The 23,025-nt window shown below is 36.3% G+C and overlaps 1 protein-coding gene across 1 annotated transcript; it reads right to left on the minus strand.

Moving 5' to 3' along the window:
• Nucleotides 1-798: 798 nt before the first annotated feature.
• LOC129261322 (sodium/glucose cotransporter 4-like) lies at nt 799-16,110 on the minus strand. The gene is made up of 13 exons (XM_054899387.2): nt 16,043-16,110; nt 14,988-15,092; nt 14,492-14,551; nt 13,423-13,527; nt 12,247-12,433; nt 9,559-9,770; nt 8,435-8,570; nt 7,934-8,041; nt 7,042-7,192; nt 6,653-6,821; nt 5,838-6,053; nt 4,520-4,646; nt 799-3,815 (listed from the first exon to the last, which is right to left on the minus strand). Exons 1-13 carry the CDS (start codon nt 16,055-16,057, stop codon nt 3,595-3,597), a joined length of 1,812 nt encoding a protein of 603 aa, XP_054755362.2. The 5' UTR covers nt 16,058-16,110; the 3' UTR covers nt 799-3,594.
• Between the last annotated feature and the right edge of the window lie 6,915 nt (nt 16,111-23,025).

Genomic DNA, 23,025 nt, shown 5'->3' on the forward strand with positions numbered 1-23,025 from the left:
ATCAAAGCTTGTCCTTGATACACATTTGTTTGTGAAAAAAGCGTATGATGCAAGGGAATTCTGCGTGTTATAAGGGTGCGCGCGTGCAGCGAGGACCTTCTGTCCGGCTGTGTGGAGGGTATACAATTCTGATTTGCAGCAGATGCCGCTCTTGTCATGAAGAAGTACCTTCTTTTTTTTTTTTTACCATCTAGTCACGGGTTGTCGAGATGTTAATCGAAGATGTCTATTCTGCGTCTTTTCGCACCGGGTCTTATGACTTTTATGGTACGTTTTCTTCCTCGACGCTTCCTTTTAACAAGAACAAAGCGGCCCCCCCCCCGTTGACCTTTTTGTTGTACCCCTTTTAGGGCCTTGTGGGCTAGACGTTTCCCAGCATGTTTCACGTTTTTCCTTGCCGCAGATTTCAGGGATTCCCGTCGTGGTTGTTTTTTAAGGTAAACTCGAAGGGCGCTCTCTAAAGTGTAGTTTAACAATCAATCTTCCACGTTCAAATGGTATAACTTCGCCCGTTTCATCGGTTAATATAATGTATATTGTTTCAAAATGGTGTATTTTCAGGGGGACGTAGTGAGGGGCAACGTAGGTTTTGACCACATTTTCGTGACGTCTGCTGGGTGTTATGGCTTTGGTTCGAAGAAGAGGAACGGCTACATCATCCATGTGTTGAGACTGTACGATGTCGGAATAGAGGTAAAAGGTATGAAATCGCATGTGGACGTCCGCGGGTCTCCGTTCCGCTTCACTGCACAAAAACAACACCATAGACAACCTTATACTACTTGTGTGTTTATGTTTAGTAAAGGAATTTTAATTGTAGTTCACATATTGATTTCACATATAGTCATCATGTTTATAGTTCAGTTTCAACGGTAAAAATGCTTGCATCTAGAATTTTATACTTTGCTTGCAGAACTTTATTATAATACAACTATACGATATTATTCGAATTTTCAAATCCCATAGTGACAAACACAATATTTACACACTGAATATTTTATCAATTTTTAACAAATTTAAAACAGTTCTATCATAGTCGACCGTTATTTTGCACATGCATATTCAAAGAAATGTATATGTTAGTCTGATCATGGACCTATGGAGAGATGGACGATTAACGCGAGCATTTCTTTTGTCCAATGATAGTCACCGTCGCCTGGTTATGCGCATCTTAATGAGAATATACAGGTGTTGTAACAATAGCAATTACCATGACTACCAAGGCGTATCTGATCACCCAAAGACGGAACAGTTTCTCGGTCTTGATTTTTGTTGGCTGATACCCTGTTTCAGCATGTGCCTTTCAGTCAACATGCTTCATATTTGGAGCAGCAAACTTGAGAAGCAGGCGATTTTTATGATATAAAATACGATATTATTCGATCCGCTAACTACCGCTCACACATAAGGACCTCAATAACATTGAGAGATACACGATCTATAAATGTTATGTACCACGTATATCTGGATTATTATGGCGAAACTTGGGAAAATTAAATTTTGAATGGTAAACAATCAATCACAATATTGCCTCTATTAAAATATGTAGACATTTCCCCAAATAAAACACATGGAACTAAGAGTACCAAAGGTTAACAAGAACTGCACATCGATTTTCCATGACTTTAGTGATTTGTTATCTATTGCGCATATAATTTGTGAAATATAAATGTCCAGTCACGAACTGCTTCAGTCCCTTCTCACGGAGACGATCATAGGACCAAAGAAGACTAGTATGAAGAGAATGTTATTCAGATGACAATTACAGTCATCTAATAGTGAATTCATTATCTAAGCGATGAATGTCCATCTCTTCATAGGTCCATGGTCTGAACAGTTAGACCTGCACACAATTTTTGTGTGTTGTCAGGATCATGAGCGTCAAATTAAAATTACTTCAATTTCCATTTCTAGATATTTATGTGTTTAACTTTTTTATATCATGATTATTTTCAGATTTCGTACAGAGTTCAATTCTATTCGGTTGCTTTTCTATCTCGAGTATGTAGAAAGAGTTATATTACAAACATTATCATATTTACATATCCTCAAATGGCATGGCATTCTCCTATTATACCAGTTTATTTTCAGGGTCGGGGGAAATTAAATATCACATGAAAGCTGACAATAATATTTTGTCAAATAGTTCTCATACACCTATAAATTTCACCTCTCATATTTCAGTGGTATTCTAAATACAAAACTACGTTACATTAAACAATATATATGTTTATTTTTTTTAATATTTATTTTCTGTGTTCAATTCTTCGGCCCGTATTCTGAACTCGGGTTTAAATTAAACCCTGCATGGTTTAAATTTGCGGTTTAACTATGGAGAGCCAATTGGAGCACAAATTACTGACTCATAATGACACCCAAATTGTTCATAATTGTCAGGGAATGATAACTGAAGTATTTTTCTTCATTATGAAAGCAAAAGGAAACAAAGTAGTAGTCCTAAAAAATATACAATATAAACATAATTTTTTCATATTTGGCTCCTCATAATGTCAGCACAGAGTAAGACCGTGGTCTAAGTTATACCTGACTTCAGAATACGGGCCTTTCAATTGCGTTAAATAACAATATTTCGGTATCATGGAACCACACTTTGCCACAAAGTGCTATATTCCGGTAAATACAGTAATCCTACATCTCTTGAATGAAAACTCATATTGCGGGGAAAATGTTTTTTAACTCTCTCTTACGGTTTAATGAAAATATAGGTACCGATTAAATCTGGAAGAATCAACAAGTGCGCTTTGGCTTTGAAACTAGGGTATATAACGGTATAAAGATATTAAACTAAAATTGATACAACAAAATTTATAATACAGGTTTTGTACAAATTTACATCTCGACTTTATTGAGCATCAAAGGCATTCTGTCGACCTATTTTTTTCTCTTTCGAATACGTTTTACTTCAAACACTCTCTTTCATATCGCATCAGTGGTTACTTCAACATTCTTCTATTTGTTTCCTTATGCAGTTATAGAGAATAGTCGTTGATGCATACCATATTTCTTTGATGCATACATAATAATATCTTTTTTTAATTAGATGAGAGGGCATAATTCATAGTTTTCTAGTAAAAGATAGAGAGCCCCCAAAGCACACCTTCCCATGCCAGTGCCAACTTTGTCCAAGAGTTTTATTATTCATTCACGGGTAGATTTTTAAACGTATTTCTTTCTTTATAATTTGGGAACGTCGTGGTCTCGTGGTTATGTCTCTCGTCTTTCAATCTGAGGGACGTAGGTTCGATTCCAAGTCGTGTTTTCCTTCAGTCTGAAAGTTCCCCACAATGTGCTGCACTCAACCCAGGTGAGATGAATGGGTACCTGGTATGATTTTTTCCCCTTTGAAACGCACTGCGCGTAACAGCTGCTCCGCTGAAGTCACCGTAATATGCTGCATTACTGTAGAGCGCTGAGAAAATTCTGATAAAGTAAGTGTTAAGCGATATAGAAGCTACTATATTTGATTTTACAACAGTCACAATCGATTCAAACTTGGTAATCTGATAGTTTTCATAATTCATTGTGATTCAATTCCGTCGTGAGCTGCGATGCTGGGATGCAGGATTCCGGGTTTTAGGCGTAATAGCCAAAGAGGAATGCGCAGACGCCAGCTAGTATGATCCCGTTGACCGCGGCGATGTTCTGCCACAGTGGGTCCTCCTCAGCTGTGGCTTTTTGCATCTCCTCCTTCTCCTCCACCTGTACCTCCTTCTCTTCAATGTCTGTTGGTGAGCCGCTGATGCCGCAAAGGAGGTTCCATGCTTTCCACTTGAAGCCGGTTCGGCTTTGGGCCTCTGGGTTAAAGGAAGAAGGAAAGATGGTTCGATTTTTTAGTTGGGTTACGGGAAATGTGATGCAAATCGTCCCCAAAAACATTATGTCAAATTTCCTGACTTGTCGCAGCATCGATGAAAAAACCGTTAGGCCCTTTAATCGGGTTTTTATTCAGATTAGCGCCATTATTACCACCACCACCATCATCAATATCACCATCATCATCATCATGGTCTCTGTCATCAGCAGCAGCATCACCATTTACCATCATCTTTATCATCGTCATCACCATCATCAGCAGCAGCATTATCACTATCATCACCATCATCATCAGTATCAATATCACCATCATCATCATTATCACTATCATCATCATCATTATCACTATCACCATCATCAGCAGCATTATCAGCAGCACTACATCATAAACAGAGTCATCACCACCGCCATCGCCATTACTACAATCGTCGTCATCACTATCATCATTATCATCACCGTCATCATCATCATAATGGTCATAAATCTTTCCCATCTCCATCTGCATTCTACCAGTCAACACCATCATATCATCATCGTCATCACCACCACAACCACCACCACCACCGCCATCATCATCATGTTGGTCCAAGCAAGACATCCTGTCAGTCCCCCCCCCCCCCCCCCATTAGTCCACATCCACCCTTCCCCTCCTCCCCACCCCTCCTGGATTCCCTGAGTAACTTACTTAGCGCCTGTTCTTTGGCCTTCTCCTCTCTTATCAGATCGTTCTTCTTCTTCTTCTCCTCTTGATCGTCCGACATGGGAGCTCGAGGTAGCTTCGAATGCCTTGTCCACCAAGTCAGCCGAATCAACTGGAAAGAAAAGTCCACATCAGGCATGTCAGAGCAAAAACCGAGCACAGGTTTGTTTTGATTTAATTTGAATTTTTTCCCACTTTTTTAAACACATGGGGAGCGTTTCATTAAAGAACATTTCGGATGTTTGATCCGACAACGTATCTCCATGGTTTTATCCGAAAGTTTCCATAGGAAACCATATGAACGGCGGAGGAACGGTGCCTTTCAGCCATTCAAAATCAAGGTCTTCTCCTGGAGAGTGGTCAGATTTTGCCATTATTTTGTCCGACGAAAATGTTGACGAAACACTCTCCTGCATAACAATCAGGTATGCATAGACAAAACAAAATTGCACGTTGGTCAGTAGAAGTAGCCAAACACTAATCGGAACTCGAAATATCATGGCTATATTTATTCATCAATATCCAGGAATATATCGTTCATTATTTCGCTTATATCTTAAACAATTTCGGAAGTTGGTTCTCAAAAGGAAATTCATGGTTTATCCCTTTATTAATTTGTAGCAAGTCGGTAAACAGCGGAGGGTAGTCAAGCTCATTAAAATAGCAAAAATGTACCTTTAACGGAGCTCCCTACGTGATACGAAAAACGTGGTATGAAATACAAATAACAAACTTGAATTGTGAAATAAAAGAATAATCAATATCCAAGTCCTTTGGAAGCGCATAGGGACGTTATGTTATAGTTTGATATGCGCTATACAAAAAACTGCGTTAATTATTTTATTTTATTAGTAGTAGTAGTAGTAGTAGTATCATTTTTTATCAATAACTTGGAATAATTGAGTAATTTTTTTTAACTCGAAGTAAAATGAAATCATGATGAAATATCAATTTTAATGAAAAGATGCGAGAGAAAGAATCATTTAAAAATACATGTCAAATTAGATTACGAAAATGAGAAAGTTATAAACGTTTGTAAAGTTACTTTATGGTGATCCTCAATTGGCATTGTTTCTTCAACATGGTTGATTTCTCTCCATATAGATGATGAGTTTTGTACCCCAAATCTCAATTTTGCCTATAGTATCTCTATAATAGATTGGTGCAAGCCTTATCTTTTTTCTGAACTCAAATTATTTCTCATTTTTATTTTTCGTTTTTTCAAGCCAAAAAGGCATGAAAGAAGACAAAGAGGGCACTTGAGAAAAATTGTGTTTGCGGGGCGCAATATTGACTAGTTTACCTTGTTTTCTGGGATAGCTGGTTTGAAGAGACTGAAAATGCAAATGAGTATGAAGGAGAATGCGTAGAGGAAAGCAGCGAAATGAAGATAGTGGAAATTTTTGACGATATTTGGCCTGTCGTCTGGTTGGCCGCAAGAGGGCACTCCATACACGAAATCGAGAATAGACCGCGTCAGGCCAACTAAAAACCCAGCGAGCATGCCCCAGAAAGCACCCTGTATTGAATATGAAAAAAAGATGTGTATATTATATAAAAGAAATGATATTCATGAGGGGGACAAGATTAGAATATATTCAACAAAAAATGAATACAGCGAATATGACGAACTGCATCAATAGTTAAATACAGTGTGAATAAGAATTTTTAAATCGCTACTTGACGAAGTCGATTTATTATTTTTTTTAAGTCATTGCAGTTCTTGTAGCTTAGTGCATACAAGCAAATATTCTCGTTACGAATTTATAGAAAATTTCGGAAATGTATCACAAACTAGGCGTACGGGGTTATATTGTTTAATGGATGAATAGATTGATGAAATAAATAAACGGCGCGAGTCCTTGACATTCATTATGTCTTTTCGATGTGAACCCGACAGGATTAATTCCCTGTATGATCACGTTGATCCAAGCATATCATTAAGGAGCTAGAACTAATGCTTCTGAAATATATAGTGATCCGTTGAATATGCAACTGGATGTTCGGGGTCTCATAAGTGTTATATTAATCATGATATAGGACTATTTCATGACTATGTTATGTCAAAACATAGCGAATTAAATCGGTTCAAGTCGTTCTATTAAAATGGAAACTTACAAATTCGTTGACCCTACTCCAGACGATAGCTGCTGTAAAGCAGGCAAGCACCGAGGGTGACAAGTATGAGAGGATAGATTGGACATAGACGAAGAGTTCCCCCGAACCGTAGGCCTGGATGACGGGGATCCAGAGTACTCCTACAACTACCAGCACCAACGTACATAGTCTGGAAATGACAAATTATTTATTACCGTTTAGCAATACTACCAAACGATTAAATCATCAAACCATTATCAAACATTTAACTATCAAACAATTGACCATTTAACTATCAAAACATTTTTATTAATCAACTTATTTAACTATTAAGCTCTTAAACCAATAAACTTTGAAACGATAAACTGTTAAACCATTTACATATGAAATATTATTAAGATTTGACTTACTTTCCGACGATAACGAGCTCCAGTTCGGTCGATGTTGGTCTGATCTTGTACCAGATATCGAGCACGAACATCGAGCTGGACGCGTTGAAAATGGAGGTCAACGAACTTATCATAGCTGCCAACATGGCGGCCAACATTAGACCTTTCAAACCTAAGAATGAGAATGAAATGTATAAATTATCCAATGGCGAATAATTGTTGTGCGCGCGGACTAAGTAATCGTTTGAAAGGCTATGCTACCCTATAAATATTGCAAGCTATACACTTTACAAACAGAATTAAAATCTTTATTCAAAAATTTCATAGGTTTATTATTTGTTTCTTTCTTAACTTTTGTTTTCTTTATTTCTTTTTTTCATTTTTTTCTTTCTTTTTTATTTCATTTCTTGATTCCCTGGGTCCCTTCTCCTTTCTTATTTTCTCTCCTCCTTTTTTTCTTTCTTTTCTTTGATTTATTTTTTGTCTTCTTTAATTTTTGTTTCTATCTTAGGTTCTTTTTAGGCGTTTTAATATATTTGTTTGGTTCTTTTTGTCTATAATTGATTTAACCTTTTGTCTTTACATCTGTGGGTAGGTCAGAAATATGTGTTATTTTATTTCGTGTGTATTTTTATTACTTGTCATAATAAAATTCCAAGACATTTTCCCCCTCACTTTTGGTCTTCCTTTTTTGGGGGTCTTTTTTCCCTTATTTCTTTTCCCTTTCTTCTTTTACGTTTTTTTCCCTTCATTACCGTTAATTCATTTTCTCTCTCTACATGCTCTATTTCATTTGATGTAATTTTCTTTTATATCTTATTCATCTGTGTGTAGCGCAGAAATAAAAAAAAATATCGTTTTATCTTGATCATGTGTTTTCAATCTAGCCAGTAATTTAAATCATGTGGCTCACCTGTAGGCATTAATTCCACGACTAACTTCGGGTAGGCGATGTCTGAGCACCCGGCCCTGTTATCACAAACTTGCTCGCAGACATCGGGGTCCACACAGGCAACTTCATCTATAAAACAAAAGAAAAGTGTGTATGAGATATCATTTCTCAACTTCATTAATTTTCTTTTTCCAGGATGTCCCAACATATCAAACATTCTGCTCCTATGGGAATCCATTTTTCCTTTTTACAAGAACTAATGTTATGACATGATTTTATCTGTATAATGGCTTATTTCGATATGTTCTTGTGAATACCTTGATTTGCAGATGCTTAATGAAAACAAATAAATGAATCAAATCAATTAATATCGCATATTCAACAAAATTTTGTTCACGTCGAATTTTACATTATTTTTTCAGTTATCCTCTGACTGCAGTATCAGAAATTATCTTTCCTCATAAAAAAAATTATATATCCTCGAAGATTAATTTGAATTTGCTTGGATTTGTTTTGATTTACCTGCGAACAATGTCCTGCTGATCATACCAGGCCAGATCATAAGAAACATGGGTAGAATCTTAAAATAGCCTGTCATGATACATGCCGCTTTACTGTGTGTTACGTTCTTAGCTGCAAGGGTTCGCTGGACAATAACCTATATTCAAACGAAAACAGAATGGTTTTATTTGATGAAAATTATGATAATACTCCTCGAAATCGGTGTCATGTGTAGGATCAGCGCGCAAAATTTGGCTCCAATGTTAAATAGATGCAAAAGATCTTTGCTGTGATCACATCACTTTTTTCACTGATTTTTTCTTTCACTGATTTTTATGATGGTGATTTCTTTGCTTGTCCGATAAATTTTAGTTTTCACGGCCATTATATCTTTATTCTTTGTATATTATTTTTTTACATTTCACCTTTTGCATTTGCCATTTTCGCTCCCCCTATAAAGTTGCACCGGCGTAGGTGTCCCCGTACCCCTGAGATATATGCCACTGATTGTGAACAATGACCAACAAAACCTACAATAGACATCTATCGGGCCCATGTGTAATAATCCACTCACCGGATCACTGCGTCTTTAGAAATGAACAAAAGGGAAAAGGACAACACAACAGCCAGGCACACCAACGGACTCGACTCAGACCGACCGATGGTACGTCATTGGGAATAATGTAATAGCTTTGATCGATCTCGAGTCGATTTCGTTGATCTAACCAGGCAAACTCAATTCATGTTAATTCATTCAAGTTGACAGGACCTGTGCATTTGCTTCGAATACTTTCGTCACCTTCAGCCCATCAAATCGTGACACCAGGGACCCCGTTTTATTACAACTAAGGTGACTTCGCCATTATTTTCACTGACAAGAAAACCTTGATTTTATCTTGCAACTGAGCCCTGTCACCATGGTAGTTACGATAATTCACCGGAGATGTCACTGTTTATGAAACGAGCCCCCGTGATGGCGGTTCATTAACATTTTCGTTTAACGACAAGATGTCAGATCTAAGAACTTCCCCTTGATTTTGATTGGCTGAGAAGCGCAGTTCCTATGGTAACCGTCGGATAAAACATACTTCGTCGAAGAATCATCACAAATCCCTTCACGAAACTCTCAAACTGAAAGTACATACCTGGTTCGTACACCAGAAGTAGAGACCGAGGATGAACACGCCGAAGACCACTCCAGGCCAGGGTAGGTCCGCCGTCTTGGCATTGCGGAAGATATGCCATGTTTCCTCGGTCGGTATCCCGCATGAGGTGTTGGCGTAGAGCTGCGTCGTGTTCGGAATGGCGGTCATGTACAGGAGGCGGAGGTTCCCGATTCCACCAATTTCAGCAATTGCTACGGTAAAAATGAATGAATAAATAAATAAATGAATTAGTGAATAAGTAAATAATGAATAATTAATCAATAATAGATAATTTAATAATTAAATAATGGGTCGATAATTAAATGAATGAATTATATAGGTTGCACAGTAAAATAAAACGTTGTTTAAGCTCGTCACTCTAACAAAAAGTTGTTTAAACTTATTTCTGATTGTTAAAAAAAATTAACAACCTTTTTAAAAGTTTAAACAGTTTTAAAAGTTTTAGAAATAGTTATTAGAGTGACGGGCTTAAACAACATGCTTTAAATTTTAAACAACGTCTGGAGTGTAGATCTTTATATCATTTAAATAATTAAAAGATATAGATAAATGAAGAAATCAAGAAATTAATCAAATTATTTTATTTTAAAACATGAATGAATAAGGGTGCGTTTATCCGCCACTTTTTCACCCTAGAATCATGATCTGAATCATGATTCAAATCATGATTCTGCAGAATCACGATTGCGTTTAGTCGAAATTGAATATAATCATGATTAGAATCACAAACATGAAACACGAAAAAAGGGGCGTTTGGAAAGACGTTTCTGCAGAATCACGTACGAAAATGTTCGAATAAACGATATCGTGATTTGAATCATGATTATATGACCTCACTGTGTCGTCGGGCTACGGCTTTCGGTTTGACTCTTGCCAAGCTTATGCTCATTGTATGTACATGATTACTCTGCATGCATTTCTTGTCATGTTCAAGTTCTGTGTTGGTCTTCGCATCGTCCACTACTTTTCATTTTTTGGTCATGTCTTCAACTTCAAGTTCTAGTAAATGAATTAACTGGAGACAATGATGAGTATAGAGTGTCAATATTAAATTGGATCTACGCTGAAATTCACTTCCGAACACCATTTTGGATTAACTAACAAGATGAATAGAAGCATATGGACCTTATATGATAGAAGTAAACAAAATTAGGTTGAATTCTGGAAGCAAAAGATTTTTCGAGAGCCGAAACACGTGCGAAAAACTTCCTCTGTCAAACTGCGCACTAGTGATGCGCACTGGATTGGCCCGAATCTGAGGAGAAACAGCATTGGAATGACGGTCGTCTAAACGCTGATTCTGTGATATCGTGATTCATGTTTGTGTTTTGAATCATGATTCAAATCATGATTCAAATCATGATTCTGGCTTGAGGTCGCATAAACGCAGCCTAAGTATATAAATAGAATAGATGAATTCATGAAAAGTAATCTCTTGATCGTTAAACTGATTGAAATGAAATTCACTCTAAACGATATTCTGTAAAGACATTATTGATCTGCTCCAATATTGTTTCTTTCTTTTTTATATATATGCGTTGTCGTTGTCAAAATGTCATGTTTTAGATGAGTGGTTAATTTCTAATTTAATGGGGACATCATGACACCACGATCTTATTTCAAATTTTAAATATGCATCCTTATTCCTTTTCTGAATCTTTTGATATGTTATATTCCCTTTTTCTTCTTACACACAAATTACTCTTTAATATACTAAAAATAAAGGTCGGATTTCACAATACCACATTTTTTGCAACTTTTGAGTATATTTTTAACATAGATTCATATACAATTACCGCAAAAGTTCATCATAGACATGGGCGTCAACCCCCCCCCCCCCTCCCTCGAATTACGAATTTTGTTCAGCAGACTATGGAAGAGAGTCGTCTCGTCCCCCTCCTCCCTCCGAAGGATATAAATCTCTCGAAATCGCAGCGCATGGATATATTAATCATCCATCTATTAAAATAGCGAGTTTTTGCACCACCAAGCAAAATGAATTTGATAACACAGTAACTATATTGAAAATGCCAGTCCAATTACAAAGGAAAGCTGAGAGTGCTTTGTCGAAAATTTGTGAGATGGAACAGCACATCGTCGTACGTTTCGGGGCTGACGAAAAAAAAATGCAAATAATTTTATTGTTTTTCGAGAGTCCAGGACGAAACTGCAGTTTTCTTTCACCAATTTTCGACAAAGACCTCATTTGCATGTATGTTACTTGGCATAATACATTCTCTAGTTCCAGAATCCGTCGCGCGTGCGAGCGAAAACTCCCTAATGAATAGGCCTATAGGTGGTAGGTCCTTTTCAGGGGTCCGTCTTACAAAGAGTTGCGATTGAACCGATCAATTTCAACTATGGAAAGCCAGGAACATCAACATCTGGAATGCATGTTTGTTCAAAATATTTTCTAAAAATGATGTATATTCTTATATTCACTGTTTTCTTGACAATTCAGTGTATTCCCCTTCGTTTACAAAGGACATTTTGCAAATTCCCTGTAGAAAAAATTATGACACTGATGCATTTCCATAGAGTTACGATCAATCGTAACTCTTTGTAAGACGGGACCCAAGACCAACATATTCCCATGAAAGAATACATGGTGTACCGTGAAACCTCAGTCTACACTCTCACTAAATGCTTTCATTTTTCACCTCTCACCTAGGCCCATAAGGATGAAGGCGCCGATGAGCACGACGACGGCCTGGAGGGCGTCGGTGAAGATGACCGCCTTAAGGCCACCGGCCACGGTGTAGATGGCGGTGAGGAAGAGGAGAACGATGACGGATGTGTAAATGTTCCATCCCAGAGCTTGTTGGATGACGATCGAGCCGGCGTACATCTCGCCCTTTGAATATCACGAGACAAAAATTGAAGTTCGCATAGTGTTACCATGGAGACAGGCGTCGTAAAGGTAAGTAGGATACAATGAATTTATTCATACTTTACAATGGACATAACAAAATTGGTATATTATGTTACGCCTATGAACAAACTGTACATCACTATGAGAGTGTGAGTGCTTCGAGTGACTATTCACTATGATTTTAGATATGAAAATTACAAAAATGGGATTGATCGCATCGTGTTACCATGGATACAGGCGTCGTAAACGTAAGTGGTCAATTCATTGAATTTATTTACATATTGCAAAATTGCATCACATATGCCTATAAACATAATGACTGATTACAGAGATTGTGAATGTATACAGTGATTTTGCATTAATGATTTGAGATATGAAATAGATTAGTATTCTACTATTCTTCGTTATATATTTTCGACTCGGGGATAAAGTAATGTGAGGAAGGGAGAGAAAACAAGATAGTCTGTGGCACATTAATTTTATGGCGACTTTATTATGAACCTTACGAATGCATTACATAATGACAATCATTTTCGCTGTAATATTTCTTTCCTCCGTGAAAGAAAGAAAACAAAAAGAAATCGATAAACGCAAAATTAAAAAAGAATGTAATCATTATGAAAAACACAAAAAATTGAATCGATATTTTACTTATCGTTTTCTTACCAAATTCGGAAAGCATGATGAAAAACCAAAATTATAGTATCGATATTGTAGCTATAGTAATACAACCAAACTCCGGAAATAAAGATATACGTATGCGTGTATATTTTATTTATTCAAATAAGGAATTTTTAAAAAATGCCTTCAGCCGCAATGTTGCTCAGCTATGTTATGAGTAAAAAAAATACTAATTATAAACTTTTAACAAACGTAAATTACACGAGAAAAATAAAGATTAGAAACTTAAGGCATGATGAAAAATAAAAATATATATAGTATCGATATGTATCGTAATCCTACCAACTTACGGAAAGCATGATAACTATGGCAACGGTCAGGTTGACTACAGAAATGAAGGTCTGCAGACGATACCCGCCGAAGCGAAGCTGAAGATACTCTGGTACCGTCGAGATCTAGACAAGAGAGAGTTCTTTTTTTAAATGAGTTTGAAAATTAATCCGACAAAATGATTTTTCAGAATTCGTTTGTAAAGATAAACAAAAATGTGCCAAGAGATGCTGGTAGAAAATGTGTGTTTAATTGACGAGAAATTGATAAAGCAAGGATGGCATTTCAGCCTGTTGTCGGGTTTATTACCAAGCAATGGTATCACCATGTCGGACTCTTACACGTGTTGCTGATCTTCAGTGGGATCATATTTTTTAAAGCTTAGATTTCATGAATTCACAGAGGTGGATTCATGTCAAATGAATCGGATTTAGAACTATGATAATAATTGTGACAGTTTTATTTCAGTTACATTTCTCCTACGTCCGCAGTACGGCGAGTCGAAAACAGCCGTTTAACACTTTTTGTACCAGCTACATACATGACATATGGGTGGTTTGAATAAAAGAAGATAAAACGGCTATTTTCGACTCGCCGTACGGCGGACGTAGAGGAAATGTGACTGAGGTATATTATACAACTTTGATTTTTTAAACGTATTTTTCAACTACATTTTGAACTAGCTCTGAACTATATAATATAGTACAGTCACACCAACGAAACCGACTCCAAACCGATCGATGATATGCCATTCAAAATAACGTAATAACTTGATCGGTCTGCAGCAGGTTTTATAGGTGTGATACATGTATAGTATTCTCTAATGAGATATGCATTGCTATAAGCCCTATTTTTTGTCAGTATTTTGATGTTTCGGGGTAATTACTGAAGGGGATGGGGGACACACGAGCCCCTACAACCGGGCCCTATGCTTTAGATCGTATCTTGCCGGAAGAGACTACAAAATCGTTAGTCTCTTCCGGCAAGACACGATGCTATAGATTCTCAAAAATGTGCCATTGCTGATATTGTGGGGTTTCTGATGTTTGTTTTTTTCTCACTTCGAAATCATGATGAATAATAACTCACGTCAGCTGCAAAATAGACTGGTGCGAATACGAACCCGAGAAACAATAGCGCCATCAGAGCCTGTAAATATAGAAACACAACTTAAAGATCAAGCCCAAGAATCACACTTTATCGGAGCTGTTTTTGAATGAAATGTATTTCATGTTCCATCCCATAATCATAATGAGGAGTATTATTGCTTTAAGACCTTTCTCCTTTATGGGCATTATTGTTTTTCTTTTTCTTTATGAACGCAGAATCCTTGCATTGAGAATAGTTTACTCAAGGAATATCCCGAACATGACACAGGGATATTTTCTGGGACCAATTTTATTAAAATCCTTACAACCATTCCGAAATTACAATGAGCAACAATAGACGACTCAGGCCGTATCAGAGCATGTACATCCCAAGACTTCTTGAGCACTGCTCGCCTTTTGCATTTATTATAATTAGGTAGAAATATAGTTAGCCAGATAGGAACCTATTTTGATAGGTGATATCCCAAAATACTTACATAGTATTCATAAGATATGACGGCATAACCTGAAACGGAAGCAGTTCCCGCGACCCCGATGAAGGTCGAACTTCCGATGTTGGTCACGTAAAGCGATAGTCCAACCTGCATAATAATAACATTTTATTATTTTTAATCAAACTAAAGTTTAATTATGTTTTATTGAAATACAAATTGAAATTGAATTTATATTCGTTGTAATCATGTGATTTGATGCTATCAGATTATGAAAATGAATGTTACTAAAATTTACGAAATCATTTTTTTTCTTATATATTCTCCGATACGCTGAAAAGTCCAACGTCATAAATGTCTCATTTATGCGCATGCCCGGTCTTAAGAGGGGCGGAGTCAAGTATAAACCGATTGCTCCCCTAGCAATATAGAAGACCTCTGACATGAATATGGTGAGTTTAAACGCGCTAATAACGCTGCCAGTTTTGTATAATTAGGCCTACTTTGTTCTTTCCCATTTTTTGTTTTTGTCTTGCGTTTAAAGAACCTTTATCTATTAAGCGCAATACAACTCTTCCTTGATTACTCCTTACAATCCCTCTCGCAACCTCAGGTCTTCTAGTTCATCCTCACTTGCTGTACCACAATCTCATAATTCATGGGGGATCGATCATTTCAGCATGCTGGGCCATTCCTATGGAATAAACTTCCAAAAGAAATCCGCAATGTTTCTTGTCTCCCACTTTCAAAAGTTCTCTAAAAACCTGGTTATTCACACAAGCTTTTAGGTATTGTTATTTTCCCCCTTTTTGATAGGTTTTCTATCTTCCTTTCTTTTTTTGTTTTTCCTTTCCTTTTCTTTTTCCTTTCTTTTATTTATTGCGCCATGAGCATTCTTTTATGACGGATACCGGCGCATTGCAAATGTTCATATTATTATTATTATTATTATGAATATCAAATGCAAACATTCACACTAACTCAAGATCGACCAAATCGCTAACGTTTAATATTTCCAATGACATACAATCGGTCGATATCGAGTCGGTTTCTTTGGTGCAATTGTAGCGTAATATGTCACTGTTTTTGTTGTTACTTACGAGCCACCATGACATCTGTCTACCAGCCAGAAAATATCCACTCGTTGAGTCTTTGCCGCCGCCCCATGCCGCCTGAAAGGTATTTGTAAATTGGAAAAAAATATATAAACAGTTAAAAGTCATCTGGAAAAGAGTCGGATTAAAATCATATAAATGGAACAATAACGATAATTGCATAGTATTCATCAGTGGCGGATCCGGGGGGGGGGGGGCACATCCGGCCCGTCCCTTTCCCCTCCCCTTGAGCGCCATAATACAAAAAAATTAAATATGCCGTTTTTACCCAAGTGTGGCCCCCTCTTATTTTGAAAGTGAAGACCTTTTTTTTTGTTCTTTTTTGCTTATCAAATTTTCATCTTGGAAATGTCCTCCACCCCCCGCACTTTTAGAAAATCCTGGACCCGCCCCTGGTATTCATGTACTTTTGACGACATAATGTTTAGAAAAAAACAACGAAACCGACTCTCAGAGGCCCAAATTCATAAAAAGTTGTAACTTTGCGATTATGGCAACTACCATGGCAACAGGGCTCAGCAGCCAGTCAGAATCAAGGTTATCATGGTAGTTGCCACAATGGCAAAGTTACAAAAGTTGCAACGCTTTATGGAACGGGCCCCAGACATATTGATATGTCATTAATAGTATACTGTAAAACGTAATAGGTTTGATCGGTCTGTAGTCGGTTTCAATAGTGTGATTGTAACGTGATCCATTTTATTCAAAGTAGCCGAAAATTATACCCTCCTCAAGGAGCGGATTCAGGATTTTCTAAAGGGGGGGGGGCAAATGTTTCGGAGGAAACTTTTGACAAGCAAAAAAAAAGGTTTTCAACCACAAATTAAGGATAAAAAAAGCTTTTCAACCACAAATAAAATAAAAATTGACAAGCAAGCAAAAAAAAAAAAAGGGTTTTCAACCATAAAATAATAAAGGATATTTCGTACCCGAAAAAATTTGACAAGCACAAAAAAAGTCTTCAATTTCAAAAGAGCGGGGTACACCTCTGTTCTAATGGCATTTTTACTTTAATTTTAATTTTGCTTCTCAAGGGGGGGGGGGGGGCACGTGACTCCTGTTCCCCCCTCCCCCTGGATCCGCGCATATCCTCCTCATCGAACACATATTTTGTGATTGCTGTTTTGTGGAGATTGGGAAATCATATCAACCCTTAAATTTCAATCACTATTTTTTTGCAGAAGTTTCTGCATTCATTTTAAAATCAAGTTTAACATGATATAACATGAATGTTTTACACAGACGAACATGAAATACAGATTATTAATTTGTTTAACGGGCAGTGATTACTGAATATTAACATGATCAGTTCACGTACTGATGATTCAGTCCAGGGACCAAATTGTAAGGGATATTGTGAACTCCGAACTTCTTGGCATTTGATCAGTGGGTGTGGGAAACTCAATTATCCTCTCGAATGATCATCATGTAATATTTACTGTTGCCCTTGTAATTTTGTTGTTCATTATCGGATTAATTGATCAGAGTCTCGAAAAAAAATAATTGTCATGACTGTTGAAAACTGCAGGATGTGATAATGTTCAAGGTAAACGATACTTAGATAAAGTCCTTTGTCATTGTTATATAGGGTTAGCAGAAGTACTACTTCTATCAGATCAATAGACTAAAGTATTTTGAATCGCTGACTTGTTGAACTTGGAACAGGTATGCAACAGTTAGACTATGGACCTTTCAGTAGGCCAATGGTTAGATATACACCAAAATGTCTCAGAGGAAAGGCAATAATATTTAAAATACTAATTAAGCGTGTGTCTTCAGTTCGATGCAACTGGTTCGGACCAGCAAAGGCGTTTTACGTGAGATTTTTCTGATCAGTCGGAACTTCGAATATCGAATATAAACCACTTTGCAATACGAACGAATTACTTACATTATTATCTCGATTATTTTGATGCTATTGATCCTATAACTGAGACTTTTATTTGGTCGATGGGTTAATTTGATAGGTCTGATATTTCTTACTGCTACATGTATATGTTTGTCCCTCTATGCAAATCAGGCCACAATGTTAAATGATTAGTCCGGTAAACTTTGACTGTTTCTGTTGCTCAACTGGTATCCTTTGAAATCTTATCACTTTTGAGTGACCGACATAAAATTCTAGTGGAACAAATCATGAAGGAAAAGGGGCTATACCGAATACTCTATAGATTTGATTGATTTGGACCTCAAATGTCATTTCATTCTAAAATGATCTTCAAATAAATCAATACAATTCAATGTGTATTATTGTTTAAATTTATTAAATGAATCAATTTATCGCAAATCCATAACAGGGGCCGGTCCTCGTGTACAAAATCGAAAAAATACCATCCACTTGTGATTATGCTATAAAGACGACTCTCAATTTCTCAAAAGATGTTATTCAGGATCTCCTAGAAGAATATCATAAATATAGTGATTACTTATGACTTTCCTATTCCTTCTTTCGTTAACAAAATCGAAATTAAGATTCGTATAATCTTTATAATGAATACGAAGTATTTAAAAAAAAACTCGAGAATATACTGTGAACCTCCAAGATATATTCAATAATTGTCCACCCACTTTTTATTACCCCTTCATTCGAAAACTATTCGACTGACTCTGGATGTCTTGTTGGCTTTAACCCTGTTGATTGAGTTTGTTCAGATGGCCGGTGAAATTTATCATTTTGTTAAAAAAAGGACACCTTAATAGAAGGGGAAAATTCGTTTATCGCCCTTGACCGATATTAGTCCAGTCATAACGATGATAATTATGAGACGGGGTATATCTATAACTGGGTCAATACTCTATCAAAGATAGGGGAAATGATTTAGCAAACAGAATAGGGATAGTTCTAGAGCAAGGGAGCAAAGGTCTGTCGTCCTTTGAGATGAAACCACGAGTTCATCCCGTGTTAAAGGCATGTGAATCAGCAAACAGAAGTAGGCAGTTTATTCATCTCTGGGCCCCGTCTTACAAAGAGTTGCGATTGATCAGATCAGCCACAACTATGGAAAGCCAGCAACACCGACATCTAAAATGCATATGTATGTAAAAAAATTGTAAGATGTATATTCATACATGTATTATGCATCCTTGCCTTGACAACTCTGTGTACTCCTTTTCATTAATAAGGGACGTTGTGCCGACTTCTTGAGTGAAAAATTATGACATTGATGGATTTCTATAGCCGGGTATATAGGATAATCACAACTCTTTGTAAGACGGGACCCTGATGGCCTTACAAAATATAGTTATCTGAAGAGGTATACTAAAAAAATTAGTGCTTATTTAGCATTTAATGTCCTTGTATAGTCACTGCACTTTGAGTGCTGATTTAGTCATTCAAATTTGAACTAGAAAATCAGCACTCAAAGTGAAGTTACTATACAAGGACATGCATGGAGTGCTAAATTAGCACTTCATTTTTCAGAGTGTAAATATTACCAAGTCGATTAGAGCCATTGTATTGATAGATGATTAGCCATATTGTGGGTAATAGAAGCTACTTTTTTTAAAGTAGATATGTAGATTGAAATTATTTGGGTGCATGAATAGTAAGGAGTGAAAGAAGGGGCGTAGTGGAGGAGGGGGTTCTTAAAAATAATGGTGTGTTTTGATTATCAAAGTTTGATTGTTTTTCAGCATATTTTTATCATTATCAAGGAGCCCTTGTGTTCTTGAAGATTGTTCTTTCTAATACAAGAAGCAATCATAATCATGGATAGAGAGAGAGATTGAAAAAGGGAGAGAGCATCACTGACAGTATGTATTTTTTTATTAACTGCCCCGTGCTATCTGGTATTCAAGCACAATTTACAACCCCTCCCCCATGTTCACTTCGCTCCGCACCGCTACATGTCAATGGTTCATCATTTTTTTTACCACATTTGTCGCGCCAGTGTAAATCATAGACGATGTACCTTGATAAAAGACGACGTAGTTTATCATTAGTTCGGTCCGAGCTCAACAAAATCATGAATCCAAAAATCAGAACTAACTGCTAATAATGATATTCCATGGCGTGTTGGCTTTAACGGAAAAGCTTTGCGCATGCAGATTTATTCATCGTCTGATTCGTTTTTGTAGAAACACCGTGGAGTATTATGAAGAGTAATTGCAGATTTGGATTCAAACCTTTACATTGTATAAAAAAAAAATCAAGGTGTGGCGTTTGCCCTGATATTAAGTTAAAACTAGTGTGGATAAAAATACCTATCCTACTAAACCATTTGTTAATCATTTTAGACGTTTGTCATTATAAATAGACGTCACTTGCCCAAGCTAATTTGGTTATCTTTTTTTTCTCCAAGCTTAGATAAATTAAACATTGCGTATAGAGTGCAAAATATAAATTTCACCAAAGTAATGCATTTTTAAGGTGTCTTTATTTTGTAGCAATCATTAATTATAACCCCTCCCCCCCCCCTTTATTTATTTTTGCGCCGATATGAAGTAAACTCATCTTTCAACTATAAAAAGTAAATTTCCTTGTGATAAAGCGAAATTGCCAGAAGTAATAAAATCTATTACAAAATATAAATGCATATATCGAAATCAAATGTACCAAATTAATACTTTGATACATTTTCACCATTATCACCATCATCCTCATTCATCTCCATCTTCATCTTTATAAAATTATGAACAAAATATTATTTCCATTCTGCTTTATAAATGTATGTATTAATTTAATGAGTTTTATTCCGGGGTTGTCATTTTTTTCAAGCAATCTGCTTATAATGACAATCCTTCTCCTGCAAACTGTAAATGTTGAATTTTCTTTGTTGGTATAGTAGATCATATTTGCTTAGAATGACTTTTTTATTGTGTATTTTTTTCTTTATGATTAATACCAAAATCAATTACTGATATATTATGTTTGTTACACAATGAAAAATGTATTGTATATCATTGTTATGAATGCAGAAGAAAAAAATAAATCAAATCAAATTAATACTTTGATACATGGTCATCCAGGGTCCCAGTGGATATTTGTGTCCTAAAGTACTCGGTAAGTCCAGTTTTGCATTCTCTTATTCAATATAATGGTGCCAAATAACATGACGGCCCCTACCAATACCATCCCCGTCAACACACACAAGAGAGAGAGGGGGGAGTATAGAAAAAAAAACAGAAAGGGGAAAAATTTACGCCCCTGTGTCCACACGCACAAGTGTGAGAGAGAGTGGGGGAGAGAAAAAAGAAGATAAAAAGGTAAAATATACTAATTTCTGAATATTGCGTCAAAGTCTATCACAAAATTAGATTTTCATTTGTAAAAAGCTCATTAATTTCACTCACTCACTCTTTTTCCATGTGCCGGTTTCTCCATGTGCCGTGCCCCTCAAATTGTTTGGCTCGTTTCGCCACTGGATAAAACATTATTTCATAACATGCATAATTATGATGTACAATGACTATTCTTTTCTTTTTCAAATAAATTCCAAAGTTACTGGGAGTTGTTTAGGTGTACAATTTTATTTCAGCCAGCTGGCATGGCTGGTATAAGGTCAGAGAGCGGTTAATTGCACTCTCCGATGTCCTGTATGTTAAACAAACATTTTTTTAAATTAGTGTTTAGCCCCTAACTCCACCATTTGACAATGTCTTGATGGTAGATGCTTACAAAAAATACTTTGTGAATTAGTGTTGTAAACATAATTGAGTATCACCCGGGAATCGTCACACTCATGTCAACCAAACATGAAATAATGAGTGGTTTTGTTTAGCTAAAAAATGTCAAAAGCCTGTGTAATTCATCATCCCAGAATCCCATTATAGCTACCGTTAAACTTGGAATATATTTCAGATCTCCTTAGTAGTACGTAGCTGTACTTTACTTCATGTCAATCCATTTACTTGATATTTACAATTAAATTACAATGCTTTTTTTAAGTCAACCATGATAATGGTGTGGCTATAGATTTGGGCGTCGTGGTTCTGTTTACATTTTTCTACTTCTTAAAGTGCAACATAGTGATAACTTTGTCTTTTGTCATGTTTAGGTGGATAATTGATTGAATGTACCTAGAGTCCAATGATGACAGGTGTGGCTAGATAGGAAGGGCAATGTTTGACTGAAGACCGGGGTAGGGGAGGGGCATAGACGAACCTCATGTTGATAATGTCTGTCAACAGAAAAAAATAGAACACACCTTCTTCTTCTTATTAGTATTATAGTAGTAGTAGTAGAAGTAGTAGTAGTAGTAGTAGTAGTAGTAGTAGTAGTAGTAGTTATAGTAGTAGTAGTAGTAGTAGTAGTAGTAGAAGTAGTAGTAGTAGTAATAGTATTATCATTATCATTATTATTATCATTTTTAGTATTATTATTGTATTTATTATTATTATTTTCATTATCATCATCACCATTATTATTGTTATTATTCTCCCTTTTCTTCCCCTTTTTCTTTGTCTTCTTTTTTTTTCTTTTCGTCTTTTTCTTCTTCTTTTACTACTATACTTCTTTTTCTTTTTTGCGATCTTCTTATCCCCTCCCGTACGTTTTTCTCTTATGTCTATCCAATTGAACTCCTCTAAATTATCTAAATCAACACTTTCCTCCCGATCCCAGTCCAATAGTATTTTTTCTCGATGGTAACATGTTAATATCTTCATAAGGTAGTGTATTCCGTTGGTATATTTTGATATCTTGTTCTGTGCCACACCCAACATGCCCAATTCACCATTTTCATTATCAAATCAACTAGTCATTACTGACTTCATGCTTCTCTTTTTGTCATAAACGACACTTCATTTCAAAAGCTTTGGAATTAATCGCAATTTACTATATGAGTTAATTAATGTTGGTTTGAGAGGATACACTTCCAATGTCATAACTACCAAAATATTTTGCGAGGACTTGGGTATATGCCTCAATGATCGCTCGCCAGTTGTCTCTCATAATTAATGATGTCATGTTTTCGAATCTAACATTAACGGTTGATACTAACCACGCTAATTACCCTTGTTTGTACAGA

Source organism: Lytechinus pictus, chromosome 5, assembly GCF_037042905.1.
Source record: "Lytechinus pictus isolate F3 Inbred chromosome 5, Lp3.0, whole genome shotgun sequence".
Taxonomy (NCBI): domain Eukaryota; kingdom Metazoa; phylum Echinodermata; class Echinoidea; order Temnopleuroida; family Toxopneustidae; genus Lytechinus; species Lytechinus pictus.

Excerpts from the sequence above, each read along its gene's own strand:
- LOC129261322 (XM_054899387.2), bottom strand. Across the intron at positions 12,434-13,422 it reads CCATAGTTATCATGCTTTCC|GGCGAGATGTACGCCGGCTC; the intron begins GTAAGTTGGTAG and ends TGATATTCAAAG. Across the intron at positions 6,054-6,652 it reads GGAGTAGGGTCAACGAATTT|GGTGCTTTCTGGGGCATGCT; the intron begins GTAAGTTTCCAT and ends TATTCAATACAG.